The sequence below is a fragment of the Topomyia yanbarensis genome, chromosome 1 (assembly GCF_030247195.1).
Source record: "Topomyia yanbarensis strain Yona2022 chromosome 1, ASM3024719v1, whole genome shotgun sequence".
Taxonomy (NCBI): domain Eukaryota; kingdom Metazoa; phylum Arthropoda; class Insecta; order Diptera; family Culicidae; genus Topomyia; species Topomyia yanbarensis.
In genome coordinates this window covers 70,186,103-70,200,916 of record NC_080670.1, presented here as the reverse complement: position 1 = coordinate 70,200,916, position 14,814 = coordinate 70,186,103, and the positions used below count along the sequence as shown (strand labels likewise).

At 48.3% G+C, this 14,814-nt stretch overlaps 1 protein-coding gene across 1 annotated transcript in view; it reads right to left on the bottom strand.

Moving 5' to 3' along the window:
• Window positions 1-10,644, bottom strand: part of LOC131696090 (uncharacterized) — a 38,692-nt gene extending 28,048 nt beyond the window's left edge. Inside the window, exons 1-3 of the mRNA XM_058984626.1 lie at window positions 10,635-10,644; window positions 9,964-10,503; window positions 1,382-1,921 (exon numbers count right to left, since the gene is read on the bottom strand). Of these exons, the coding sequence (XP_058840609.1) occupies window positions 1,382-1,921; window positions 9,964-10,503; window positions 10,635-10,644 (1,090 nt within the window). The remainder of the gene's footprint in view (window positions 1-1,381; window positions 1,922-9,963; window positions 10,504-10,634) is intronic.
• Window positions 10,645-14,814: the final 4,170 nt, after the last annotated feature.

The window sequence follows — 14,814 nt, the reverse complement described above, 5'->3', positions numbered from 1 at the left end:
ACTCGCCAATTCATGCCATCCATCAGCGACGCGCTGCAGAATGTTACGTCGATGATGGACTCCCGACCGTCTTTACGGAATGTCCTAGCGGAACCTTCATTGCACAGCTTTACGTCCAGCTTCGCCAGTGCTTCCAATAGGCTGTAACCTCGTGCGTTGGTCAGCCTGCTACCCCACTCCATGGCCCAAGCGTTGAAATCTCCTCCTATAACAACCGGCGTTCGCCCGACTAACGAGTCAGTTAATGCGTCCAGCATCCGGTTGTATTGCTCTGGTGTCCACCGTGGAGGAGCATAACAGCTAGACACGAATACGCCGTTTATCCTGGCGATCACGAAACCTTCGTGTGTGCTATCCACCACTTCTTGAACAGGGAAACCGTCCATCACTTGGATTGCTGCCATCCCTGCACTATCCACCACCCAGTTACCGTTATCGGGAGGGACACGATACGGCTCTGCAATAATTGCAACGTCGCACTTCATTTCTGTTGGTGACTTCCACAACAGTTGCTGTGCAATGTCACAATGATTGAGATTGAGCTGGGTAACCTCCATCATTATTGGCCTGCCTTCGCCTTTTTGTACTCTGGGCATAAGAAGCCTCCCGTCATGTGGTCTTTTTCGACCTCATTTGTGCAGAGCAAGCACTTCGGTTGCTTTGTGCAGTCTCTAGCAATGTGTACCTTCTCCCCACATTTTCTACACAGATCAGATCTGTCGGGGCATCTACAGTTTCTTGCGTGATGGCCAAAAACCCAGGCATCTGAAACACCTCTCCATTTCTTGAGTGGCTCTAGGGATCAATCGCAACGAGCACACCGACCACCCGATTTTGATCTTATCGGTCGACATAAGCTTGTTGGCTGCGGTTGGCGATAAGCGTATCACTGCTGTCTGTGTGCCACTGTGCGCCTTCCTCAATCTTATTGATATCTGCTCCCTCTCCAGGTTTCCTTGCTCTATTAGCGCGCTTCTCACTTCGTCTTCCGTTGTGATCTCGTCCAGATTCCTGCACTCGACCACTGCTTCCTGAACTAATGCTCTCACATTCGCTTCTCCTCCCACCGCTTCTGCCACAAGTTCCCGGTAGGCCGAGCTCTTGATCAATGGATCTTTCTTCAGCTCGAACAGCATTTCGCCTTTCTGAGTACGCCGGGTTCTTATAACGTTCTCCCCCAGCTCCTTCAACTTGGGATCATCTCGCACCCTTTTGAGGATCGCAGCGTACGTCACGCCTTCGTTTACTTTGTCGACTAGAGCGTCTCCTCTCTGCTTCTGCTGGCGTGGCCGAAGGTCTTCTTTCTTCTTTTTCTTCTTTTCCTCCTTTTCTTTCTGTTTTTTCTTCCTCTCTTCTGCTGTTTCTACGGTACGCCATTCACTCTGCGATTGTCGGATTTTTCGCTGTCCTTCACCGACCTTCCTGGGCTTCTTCGGTTCCTCCTCCTCTCCTGGCGTTTCCCTTATTCTTTTCACAGAACGAGAATCCCGGCCGCCCTTCGGTGTCTCATAGGCTTCTGCTTCTTCTATCGCTGAGAACTTCAGCGCATTTTCGGCGTTTTTAGCTCGCTCTAGTAACGCCATATGTTCGCATTCGGCTGCTGCTACGGCGGATTTGATGGTAATCATTAGATCCTTGATATGTCCGTGCATGTTGCCCTTGCTTTTCCCGAATTCGTAGAGTTCATCAATTTTTTGCCTCAACTTCGTCACTTTAGGTAACCCAGACTGCTGGTCTTCTTGGGTAACGCTTGGTTTCGGTGTGCGCACCTGAAATCCTAGCTTTCCTTGGCGTCCAGTTGGTTTGTTGCCGCTCGTGCTCTGTATGGACTCGCTAGGCTGCTCTCGCTGCTGCTGCTGTTGTGGTTGCACTTGCTGTTGTACTTGTTCGTTATGCTGGGTCGGTGACCTCGCTAGCCCACCTTTGGCGAACGGGTTCACCACAGTTGCTCCGTTAGAAATTTTGTTGTTTTTGTTGATTTTGTCTTCTTGCATGCTTTTTGGGTCCCAACTCCAAGCCGCTATCTACGCCCGTAATAAGTAGTCGCCTCACATGATCCCATGGTTACCTTTGCGAGAAGTGAGGTCGCATGCAAGGGTTGACGCGGTCCTTCATGGGGTACCGCGTTCAGAGCCGGATCGGCGCTAGTCAGGAGCCTTCAACTGAGCCTACTTGCACCAGCTAAGGTGGCGGGTTTCGAACGTACTTGGAGACCTACCAAAGTTTTACTGGGACGGGGGGCAGCCAGCACCATTAGCCCACTCGCCGTTTCGGGGAAGTGTCACCCATCCTTACTAGGGTAGTGGAATGGCGTGGCTGTCGGTCCGTAGATAATTTCGATGAAATCCTTTTTCACATCCGTGTTCTGCCGCCAGTATGCCGTAATTAGGATCTTACTGGTGTCGATCCTAATGTGCCGGTTGGCACATGTATGCATGTATGTATGTATGTATGTATGTATGTATGTAAGTATGCATGTTTTTTTTACAATGGAGAAGACCTTTATGTCCTAGCCCAGTACACGTGCTATTGGTAGGGTCCAATCTACCACACGGGGTGCACTGGGGGCGTGTCGGACTCGAATGGTGATCAGCCATTAATACCGACTAAACTCAATTGGGCTCCGCCATCATTCCTCCCAGGAACTACCTCTCGGTATTACTTCTGGGGGGATGGCTGTACTAAATGTACTCATTCACTCTCACTCACGCGTTCATACATCCTGTATGAGGCTCACTTGGGTGCTCTCTCAATCGCACTTTGATTCACTCTCAAACACTCCCACATGAGGCTGACTTTTGTGCTCACCTTTTACGTTCCATGCGAGGCTGACTTGTGTGCTCACCTTACTCATTCCTTGCTAGGCTTACTTTTGTGCTCGCCCCACCCATACCATGTGAGGCTGACTTGGGTGCTCACCCTATCACCTGATTCACTCTCAATCGTGCCACTCTATTGTACCTTTGTCACTCCCCCTGGCATCCCATGTGGGACATTTTTCTTAGGCCCCACTTCTGACATACCATGCGAGGCTGACTTGTGTGCTCACCTTTTCCATTCCTTGCTAGGCTGACTTTTGTGCTAGCCTCTACCATACCTGTGAGGCTGACTTTTATGCTCACCCTTAACATGCCGTGTGAGACTGACTTGGATGCTCACCCTTTCACTCCTCTGCCACGCCATGAGGCATCGATAGCTAAGTCCCAACATACTACGCTACCACCCTCCCGTCTTGGCATGAGGCAGTCCACTTATACGCCTATACACTCACTCTTCTGTCTTGCTTCGGGGTGGCTGGGTTTACCCCTTACGCGGTTGCCATTCGCTGTGCCAAACCTGCCTCGGCATGAACAGACCATTCACTCCCTTTTTTGCGCTTGGCCTTTTTCGCTCCAGCTAACCAATCACTAGTTAGCCGTGCCCTTCGTCTGTTGCTCGGTTCGCCAGATTACCTGTAGCCTTCTGGCAATCTGGATGGTAGCAGCCGAGACTGCGTTCCACTTCTCCACCGATTGACACATCCGCTGAATAAGGGTATCAGGGGTTGTGTCCCAGCCACAGACGTCAAGCATTGCTCTTCTTTCGACGTCGAACCGATGACATACGGACAGTATGTGTTCGGCAGTTTCATCTACACCTGGGCAGTCCGGGCAGACTGGGACCTCCGCGTGCCCGAACCTGTGGAGGTACTGACGGAAACAGCCATGGCCTGACAGGAATTGTGTCAGGTGGAAGTGAACTTCCCCATGGGGTCTTCCCACCGAGCTCGATATGCTAGGTATCAGCCGGTGGGTCCACCTACCTTTCGAGGAGTTGTCCCACTCACGCTGCCATCTGGCGAAAGAGGTCACCCTGGTGCGCTCGCGGGCTCCCCTATTTCCACGTAGCTCAAAGCACTCCTCATCTTCCCGAATGACCAGCCCGACTGGCATCATGCTCGCTATCACGCAGGATGCATCGTGTGATACCGTGCGGTAGGCAGATATCACTCTGAGGCACATCACGCGGTAGGTGCTCTCCAGTTTCTGTAGGTAACCGGTTACCCTCAGTGCTCTTGACCATGACGGGCCGCCGTACCTGAGGATAGATACGGCAACGCCTGCCAATAACCTACGTTTACTGGCGCACACCTTTGAGCTGTTGGACATCATCCTCGATAGAGCCGCAACAGCAGTCGACGCTCTCTTGCATGTATGTCAGCCATGTCGACTGGCTGCCGAAGGTCAGCTTGTCGTCCATAATGACTCCGAGAGACTTCAGACTTCGCTGTGAAGTGATCGCGACTTCTCCCACATGGATAACTGCATGTTGTGCCGACTTGCGGTTGTTGACGATAACTACCTCCGTCTTATGATGAGCGAGCTCCAGGCCTCTCGCGCTCATCCATTCCTCCACCGTGCTAATCGCGTGTTCTGCGGTTAGTTCTACCTCAGGAATTGACTCCCCGTAGACCTCCAAGGTTACGTGGTCGACAAAGCCGTGTGTGTATGTATGTGTGTGTATGTGTGTGTGTGTCATTTAAACTCACAATTTTCTCAGAGATGGCTGAACCGATTTTCGCAAACTTAGTTTCATCTGAAAGGTATAACGCTCCCATAAGCTGCTATTGAATTTTTAGTTGATCCGACTTCCGGTTCCGGAGTTACGGGTTGAAGAGTGCGGTCACAAGCAAATTCCCATATGAACTGGTACCACAATAATGTTCAAATGATGTAAAACATATTAAACTAGAGTAATGTTACACACGGATCTGGATCACTAATGATCAATCAAAGCAGTTTTGACCACATTGGCCACCTATGACGGTTCATGACGCCCCCGGGGAATCCGACAAGTTCCTTAGCTAATATCACACCCATTCCCCAACGAATTCTCTACCGATTTTTACAAACTTTATTTCAAATGAAAGATACAGTAATACCATTGACTGCTGCTGAATTTCATTCGGTTCTGACTCTTGCTTCCGGAGTTACAGGGGTGTTAGTAAGGATACACTGGAATTTCCCATATAAATCGGTACAATCGTAATACCTCAGAGGCTAAAAACTATTGAAATGGTCACCAAATTACTTCTAATCGCAGATCTAGACCACTGATTGCCAATCAAACATTCTTTGAATATATTGTCCACTATCGACGATTCCGGAAGTCCGGGTATATTCCACAATTAAGGTCACATCAGTTCTTCGGTGATGACTGAACCGATTTTCTCAAACCAAGTCTCAAATGGAAGGCAAAATATGCAGTCGCACCTCTTTCTGCTGCTCTATCTCGGAGCCTCGCTTGGTTCATGGAGTGGCACGACCTATGAGCTTTGATTTAAATCTCGGTTCCTCTCCTGCTTCTTGTCTCCATCCATTACGTCGCCGTTTATTTCTCGTCCCTGTGGTGAGCCGTTTAGGTGCTGATTCCCTGAGCCATTCAGCTCATGTTTCCGTAAGTCATTCAGCTCCCGGCCTCATCACGATCCGCTTGGATAGTGCTCAACGGTGAACTCATCCTACTCCGACCTATGGTTCCCCGACGGAGGAATTTCCCCCGACACCGATACCCGCTTTCTTGAGCCCTTTAGCTCTACTGAAATCTTCCAGCTTTACCGCTTATCCTGCTCCGATTGAGAGTTCCCCGACAACGGAATTTCTTTCGTTACCGGTGTTTGTTTCGTGAGCCAATTAGCTCCCCTTTTCGTCACTATTCTGTCGGGTAGTGCACGGCGCCGAATCAGCCCTATTGTGAATTCCCCGGCGGCATACCGCTCCCGATACCGACGTACGTTTATGTGAGCCATTAAGCTCCCCGCCTCGTCTACTCGGTCTAGTCCCCGGCGGTGGACCTAGCCTACTCAACGGCCAGCCAGCAGATGCTGAGGTCCATCCAGCGATTCCGGGTAGAGCGTAGCTTCCGGTTCACTGGCGCCCCAACGACCCACTTCTGGCTATTCGACACGGTCTACTCGGTCTAATCCCCGACGATGGATCTAGCCTACTAACGAGCTACCCGGTAGAGTGTCGAGGTCGGTCCAGCGATTCCGGTGGAGTCTGACGTCCGGTTCGCTGGCGCCCCGACGACCCGAGCCCGGTGCTACATCGCGTACTACTCAACTGGTCCCCGGCGGTGGACCCAGTCTACACCGTCGGTGAGATTCCCGGCGGCGGAATTTCTCCCAAAACCCTATTTGTGGTTCCACTGCGGCGTTCTAATCAATGTCGTTACTTTGTTGGTCCCTTCGCCACTTCCTTTGCATCTCGGAGAGTATACTCGTAACAACTCTGTTGACAGCGTCCCAGATATGCTCGTTGCGGCACATCTCTTCGACGACATTATCCACTGTTATATCAGGCATACCCCTTCGGACTTCTTCGAATCTGGGGCATTCGAAGACCACGTGTTCCGGTGTCTCTCGCACGTTCACACTCTCCGGGCAAAGGGGTGACGAAGCGTGTCCAAACCGATGTAGGTATTTCCGGAAGCATCCATGCCCGGACAAAAACTGCGTCAGATGGAAGTTCACCTCTCCATGCTTCCTATGTACCCAATTAGACACATTTGGGATGAGTCGGTGAGTCCACCTTCCTTTCTCCGCGTAATCCCACTCTTGCTGCTACTTAGCCAACGAGTCCGCTCGAACCAATCTCCTTGCATTACGTTCATTTCTCCGCTGGTAGCATTCTACGTCCTCAGCCAGAGTGATGCAGATGGGAATCATCCCGGCAATTACGCATACCGCCTCCGACGATATCGTTCTGTACGCACTTGCGACACGAACAGCCATTAGGCGAAAAGTGCTTGTCAACTTCGTCCGGTTCCGCTTTGAGTTCAGCGCAGCAGCCCAGGCCGGTACGCCATATCTCAGGATTGAGGATGAGACATTCGCCACGAGACGTCTCGTGCTGCTTTTTGCCCCTCCGTGATTCGGCATGATCCTTGCCAATGCGCTAGTTGTCCTCGCAGCCTTCTCACATACATAGTCGACATGGCAGTTGTAATTCAACTGATCGTCAACCATCACACCCAGGTGCTTCAGCGCGCGCATCGATGGAATGGATTGTCTCCCGACACTGATCTCGAGACGCTGGATTTGCTTACGATTGCTAACCAGCACTACCTCAGTCTTGTGGTGAGCCAGCTGCAACCTGACGTTAACCATCCAGGTTTCCACGATGCCTATTGTCTCTGCCGTCAGCATCTCCACCTCCTCAAGGGTCTCGCCCGTTATCGTCAGGACAACATCGTCTGCAAAGCCGACGATCTCCACTCCCCTGGGCAGTTCCAGTGTTAACACTCCGTTGTACATAATATTCCAGGGTGCCCTGAGGTACTCCCGCCGTTACCCTAATCGACCTCTGCCCCGTGTTCGTTTCGTAGACCAGTACTCGGTTCTGAAAGTAACTTTTCAGAACCTTGCACAGATAGTCCGGAACCCGCATTCTATGCAGCGCTACGGCGATGGCTCCCCAGCTAGCACTGTTGAACGCGTTCTTCACGTCTATCGTTACCACGGCGCAGTAGCGATTACCCCTTCTCTTTTGCTTCAATGCTTTCTCCGCGTTCGCGATGACGATGCGGATAGCGTCCACCGTCGATATTCCTTTCCTGAAACCGAACTGTCTCTGCGATAGTTCGTTCTCACTTTCAGCGTAGGTCGTCAGCCTGTTGAGGATGACTCTTTCCAGGAGTTTACCAATAGTATCCAGCAGGCATACAGGCCGATACGATGCTGGATCTCCTGGTGGTTTCCCTGGTTTTGGCAGTAACACCAGCTTCTGGATCTTCCATCTATCCGGGAAGTAGCCATCGTCCAGGCATTTCTGTAGGACTATCCTGAACATGTCCGGAAACGCCAGGATCGCAGTCTTCAGTGCCACGTTGGGGATATCATCCGGTCCGGGAGCTTTCTTCGCTTTCAGCCCTTTTGCCACTATAAGGAGCTCGTCGTTGGAAACCCGATTGTCATCTGCATTTCCACCATCTGCATCTGCGTACTGTGTAGGCGGCCATGCGGTTGGGTCGTGCTTCGGGAAAAGGCCCTCCACGATAATTTTCAGCTTGTCGCCGCACATTTCGACTGGCGTCATTGGACCCTTGATCCTGGCCATAACGATAGGGTAAGTATAACCCCAGGGGTTAGCGTCTACTTCTCTGCACAGCTCCTTGTAGCAGGTGGACTTGTTTAGCACTATCTCACGTTTAAAAGCGGCCCTAGCCACCCGGAATGTTACCTTACACTCTTCTCTGACTGCCTCAGATCTTGCTCTCTGAACGCGTCTTCTGGCTTTTAAGCAAGTAGCCCGGAGGATGCTTAGCCTTTCGTTCCACCAGTACGCCGGACGCCGGTAGTTCCTCGGCTCCATTTTCTTCGGCATTGTTATATCGCATGCCCTAACTATTGTTTCCGACAGCTCATCGGCACTCGGAATTGGAGTGGTGCTGTCAGCACGAAGTGCTTCCACAAAAAGGTCCTTGTCGAATTCATTTTTTTCCGCTTCCGCTCGCCAGTCCTCACTCTCTGCGTCACCGTACGATTTCGCCGACCAATGGTGTAGTGGATGGCTTGGTGATCACTATGTGCGTACTGCTCACTAACTCGCCAATTCATGCCATCCATCAGCGACGCGCTGCAGAATGTTACGTCGATGATGGACTCCCGACCGTCTTTACGGAATGTCCTAGCGGAACCTTCATTGCACAGCTTTACGTCCAGCTTCGCCAGTGCTTCCAATAGGCTGTAACCTCGTGCGTTGGTCAGCCTGCTACCCCACTCCATGGCCCAAGCGTTGAAATCTCCTCCTATAACAACCGGCGTTCGCCCGACTAACGAGTCAGTTAATGCGTCCAGCATCCGGTTGTATTGCTCTGGTGTCCACCGTGGAGGAGCATAACAGCTAGACACGAATACGCCGTTTATCCTGGCGATCACGAAACCTTCGTGTGTGCTATCCACCACTTCTTGAACAGGGAAACCGTCCATCACTTGGATTGCTGCCATCCCTGCACTATCCACCACCCAGTTACCGTTATCGGGAGGGACACGATACGGCTCTGCAATAATTGCAACGTCGCACTTCATTTCTGTTGGTGACTTCCACAACAGTTGCTGTGCAATGTCACAATGATTGAGATTGAGCTGGGTAACCTCCATCATTATTGGCCTGCCTTCGCCTTTTTGTACTCTGGGCATAAGAAGCCTCCCGTCATGTGGTCTTTTTCGACCTCATTTGTGCAGAGCAAGCACTTCGGTTGCTTTGTGCAGTCTCTAGCAATGTGTACCTTCTCCCCACATTTTCTACACAGATCAGATCTGTCGGGGCATCTACAGTTTCTTGCGTGATGGCCAAAAACCCAGGCATCTGAAACACCTCTCCATTTCTTGAGTGGCTCTAGGGATCAATCGCAACGAGCACACCGACCACCCGATTTTGATCTTATCGGTCGACATAAGCTTGTTGGCTGCGGTTGGCGATAAGCGTATCACTGCTGTCTGTGTGCCACTGTGCGCCTTCCTCAATCTTATTGATATCTGCTCCCTCTCCAGGTTTCCTTGCTCTATTAGCGCGCTTCTCACTTCGTCTTCCGTTGTGATCTCGTCCAGATTCCTGCACTCGACCACTGCTTCCTGAACTAATGCTCTCACATTCGCTTCTCCTCCCACCGCTTCTGCCACAAGTTCCCGGTAGGCCGAGCTCTTGATCAATGGATCTTTCTTCAGCTCGAACAGCATTTCGCCTTTCTGAGTACGCCGGGTTCTTATAACGTTCTCCCCCAGCTCCTTCAACTTGGGATCATCTCGCACCCTTTTGAGGATCGCAGCGTACGTCACGCCTTCGTTTACTTTGTCGACTAGAGCGTCTCCTCTCTGCTTCTGCTGGCGTGGCCGAAGGTCTTCTTTCTTCTTTTTCTTCTTTTCCTCCTTTTCTTTCTGTTTTTTCTTCCTCTCTTCTGCTGTTTCTACGGTACGCCATTCACTCTGCGATTGTCGGATTTTTCGCTGTCCTTCACCGACCTTCCTGGGCTTCTTCGGTTCCTCCTCCTCTCCTGGCGTTTCCCTTATTCTTTTCACAGAACGAGAATCCCGGCCGCCCTTCGGTGTCTCATAGGCTTCTGCTTCTTCTATCGCTGAGAACTTCAGCGCATTTTCGGCGTTTTTAGCTCGCTCTAGTAACGCCATATGTTCGCATTCGGCTGCTGCTACGGCGGATTTGATGGTAATCATTAGATCCTTGATATGTCCGTGCATGTTGCCCTTGCTTTTCCCGAATTCGTAGAGTTCATCAATTTTTTGCCTCAACTTCGTCACTTTAGGTAACCCAGACTGCTGGTCTTCTTGGGTAACGCTTGGTTTCGGTGTGCGCACCTGAAATCCTAGCTTTCCTTGGCGTCCAGTTGGTTTGTTGCCGCTCGTGCTCTGTATGGACTCGCTAGGCTGCTCTCGCTGCTGCTGCTGTTGTGGTTGCACTTGCTGTTGTACTTGTTCGTTATGCTGGGTCGGTGACCTCGCTAGCCCACCTTTGGCGAACGGGTTCACCACAGTTGCTCCGTTAGAAATTTTGTTGTTTTTGTTGATTTTGTCTTCTTGCATGCTTTTTGGGTCCCAACTCCAAGCCGCTATCTACGCCCGTAATAAGTAGTCGCCTCACATGATCCCATGGTTACCTTTGCGAGAAGTGAGGTCGCATGCAAGGGTTGACGCGGTCCTTCATGGGGTACCGCGTTCAGAGCCGGATCGGCGCTAGTCAGGAGCCTTCAACTGAGCCTACTTGCACCAGCTAAGGTGGCGGGTTTCGAACGTACTTGGAGACCTACCAAAGTTTTACTGGGACGGGGGGCAGCCAGCACCATTAGCCCACTCGCCGTTTCGGGGAAGTGTCACCCATCCTTACTAGGGTAGTGGAATGGCGTGGCTGTCGGTCCGTAGATAATTTCGATGAAATCCTTTTTCACATCCGTGTTCTGCCGCCAGTATGCCGTAATTAGGATCTTACTTTTTTTTTTTTTTTTTTCATACGTTTATTTGACACGGCATTTGCAATAGCTTTTTACGCCAGTTTCTTTTTTTACATAGCACGTTACAAAAATCCTTAAGACTAATTTTAACTATACTAGTACTTTGTCTAAAACTAACACTGAAATCACTTTATTGTTTGCTTTTTTCCTTACATTGTTGTATTTCATACTGATCTAGTATTTTCGGGTGTATTTATTTACTTTTTTTTCTGTTATTGTCTAAATTTAAAAACTAAATATTCTAGGTTCCTTTAATTGGTGAATGATTAGCCTTGGATGAGAGTATGAGGAGATGAATTTAATTAAATTTTGACAGACGCTGTTTTTAGAAAATGATTGATAAGTTCCATGTATAGAGGATCGCGATACGCCAGGATGTCTCTAACAGGAACATGGATTGGTCTTCCTCGGACTTGTAAAGAATCTACTAATTGTGATCTGGCTTCACGATATTCAGTGCAGGACCAAACAACATGCTCAATGTCATGGTAACCTTCTCCACAAGCACAATGATTACCCTCAGCGAGCCCAATACGACGGAGATGCGCATCTAAAGTATAATGATTGGACATGAGCCTAGACATCACACGGATGAAGTCCCGACTTACATCCAATCCTTTGAACCATGCCTTCGTTGATACTTTAGGGGTAATTGAGTGTAGCCATCGTCCCATATCTCCATTGTCCCAAGATGTTTGCCAACTAGCAAGTGTCCTCTGTCGAGAAGCGCTATAAAATTCATTGTAAGCGATGGGTCTTTCATATATTTCACCATCTAGTGCACCAATCTTGGCTAAATTATCAGCTTTCTCATTGCCCGCAATAGAGCAATGGGCGGGGAGCCACACTAGGGTAAATTTATAACATTTTCTTGTCAGGTTACTCAGAGATTCTCGTATCTTCCCCAAAAAGAATGGATCGTGATTATCAATCCTCTTTGAGCGTAGAGCTGCAATTGTGCTGAGACTATCAGTGAGGATAAAGTAATGGTTCGGGGGTAAAGTATTAATTATTTGCAAACTATAGTGAACTGCTGCTAGTTCCGCTGTATAAACAGAGGCGGGTTCTGCAAGTTTGAGAGAAATTGAAAAATTATTGTTGAAAATACCGAAACCAGTGGCCTCACTGATTCGTGACCCATCAGTGTAAAACATTTTAAGGCAGTCTATGTGTTGATATTTACTTGTGAATATTTTAGGGATCTCCCGCGAGCGTAGATGATCCGGAATTCCACGAATCTCTGCTTGCATGGACGTGTCGAAGAATAAAGTGGATTCAGGAATATCTAGTATATTGACGTATGTGGGAACATACCTAGCAGGCGTTATTTCTTGTGACATGTGATTGAAATACACTGTCATGAATCTGGTTTGGGGTTGAAGCTCGACAAGTCTTTCAAAATTTTCAATTACCAGTGGGTTCATAACCTCACATCGAATAAGTAAACGAGAAGAAAGATCCCAGAATCGGTCTTTTAAAGGAAGAACTCCCGCTAGTACTTCAAGACTCATCGTATGGGTCGACTGCATGCAACCTAAGGCAATTCGTAAACAGCGATACTGTATCCGTTCCAGTTTAATAATGTGAGTGTTCGCAGCTGAACGGAAACAGATGCACCCATATTCCATTACTGAAAGTATTGTTGTTTGATACAATCTTATCATGTCACTTGGATGAGAACCCCACCATGATCCAGTTATTGTTCGCAGAAAATTTATCCTTTGTTGGCATTTCGTTATTAGATACCTAATGTGGCCTCCCCATGTGCCTTTAGAATCGAACCAAATTCCAAGGTATTTAAAAGTCAGGACTTGGGCTATCGTTCTACCAACCAACTGAAGCTGAAGCTGAGCTGGATCACGCTTCCTTGAAAAAACAACCAACTCTGTTTTCTCCGTAGAGAAATCGATGCCTAACTTCAAAGCCCAACTTGATAAATTATCCAAACTATCTTGCAGTGGTTGTTGTAAATTTAAGGCTTTTGGTCCTGTAACAGAAACCACGCCATCATCTGCAAGTTGTCTTAGAGTGCATGGGCTGACAATACAATGATCAATATCATTCACGTAAAAATTGTAGAGAAGGGGGCTTAAACAAGAACCTTGTGGGAGGCCCATGTAACTTATTCTGAATGTTGCCAAATCGCCATATGAAAAATGCATGTGCTTTTCTGACAATAAGTTGTATAAATAATTATTTAATATTGGTGAAAGACCACATTGATGTAGTTTCTCTGAGAGAACATCAATGGAAACAGAGTCGAATGCTCCTTTTATGTCTAAGAACACAGACGCCATTTGTTCTTTTTTTGCATAAGCTAGTTGGATTTCTGACGAAAGTAGCGCCAGACAATCATTCGTTCCCTTTCCCCTCCGAAAACCAAACTGGGTATCTGATAGCAAGCCGTTCGCCTCAACCCAATTGTCGAGACGTCGTAGGATAATTTTTTCCAACAATTTCCTGATGCAGGATAACATTGCAATCGGTCGATACGAGTTATGATCGGAGGCTGGTTTTCCCGGTTTTGGAATAGCGATAACTCTCACTTGTCTCCAGTCGTGCGGGACAATGTTCTGCTCAAGAAGCTTATTGAATAAATTCAACAAGCGTCTTTTTGCTAGGTCAGGCAGATTCTTCACCAAGTTGAATTTAATTCTGTCTAGTCCCGGAGCATTATTGTTGCATGAGAGGAGTGCAATTGAGAATTCCATCATTGTCAAAGGCGAATCTATGAAATCGTTACTTGTGGGAGCATCGCGAGTGATTTTCTGCGCAGGAGCAGAATCGGGACAAATTTTCTTGGCAAAATTAAATATCCAACGATTCGAAAAATCTTCGCTTTCATTAGTCACGTTTCGATTCCTCATTCTTCTGGCTGTGTTCCAAAGAGTACTCATTGATGTTTCTCTTGACAAGCCATTAACGAAGTGTCTCCAATAACTAGATTTTTTGGCACGACGTATACTGTCAAATTTGTTTTGCAAAATGAAATAATTTTCAAAGTTCTCACGTATACCCCCTTTCTGTTTCATAATTTCTTTGTAGGCAACTTGTTTAGCTTCATATGCATCAGAGCACTCTTTGTCCCACCAAGGATTAGGGGGCCGTCTATTTATTGTCATTCCAGGATTGCATTTCGTTTGGGCTTGTTCTGCTGCTTCAATAATTAAACCCGCTAGGAATTCATATTCTTCGGTAGGGGGTAGCTCTTCTGTCGAAGCAAGAGAAGTGGAAATTAATGTTTCGTATGTTTTCCAATCAATATTTCGTGTTAAGTCATAAGGAACATTGATTGAATTCGTAAGGCCTAATTCACTGTTAATTGAAACAACGATTGGCAAATGATCGCTACCGTGAGGATCAGGTACAACCTTCCACGTGCAGTCTAACCGAAGTGATGTCGAGCACAGAGATAGATCTAATGCACTTGGACGTGCAGGAGGTCTGGGGATGCGTGTTGTTTCGCCAGTATTTAAAACTGTCATATTAAATTCGTCACAAACATTGTAAATCAAAGAGGATCGATTATCATTGTAGAGGGAACCCCACAATACTCCGTGCGAGTTGAAGTCTCCCAGTATCAGACGCGGAGCAGCCATGGATTCCACTACCTCAAAAATTTGACGTTGTCCAATTTGAACTTTGGGAGGTATATATATAGAAGCGATAGACATGTCTTTGCCTTTAATGTTCGTTTGGACAGCTACAGCCTCAATGCCCGCAAACAAGGGGATGTTAATTCTATAGAAAGAATAGCACTTTTTAATTCCTAGAAGCACTCCTCCATACGGGGTGTCTCGGTCTAGGCGAATA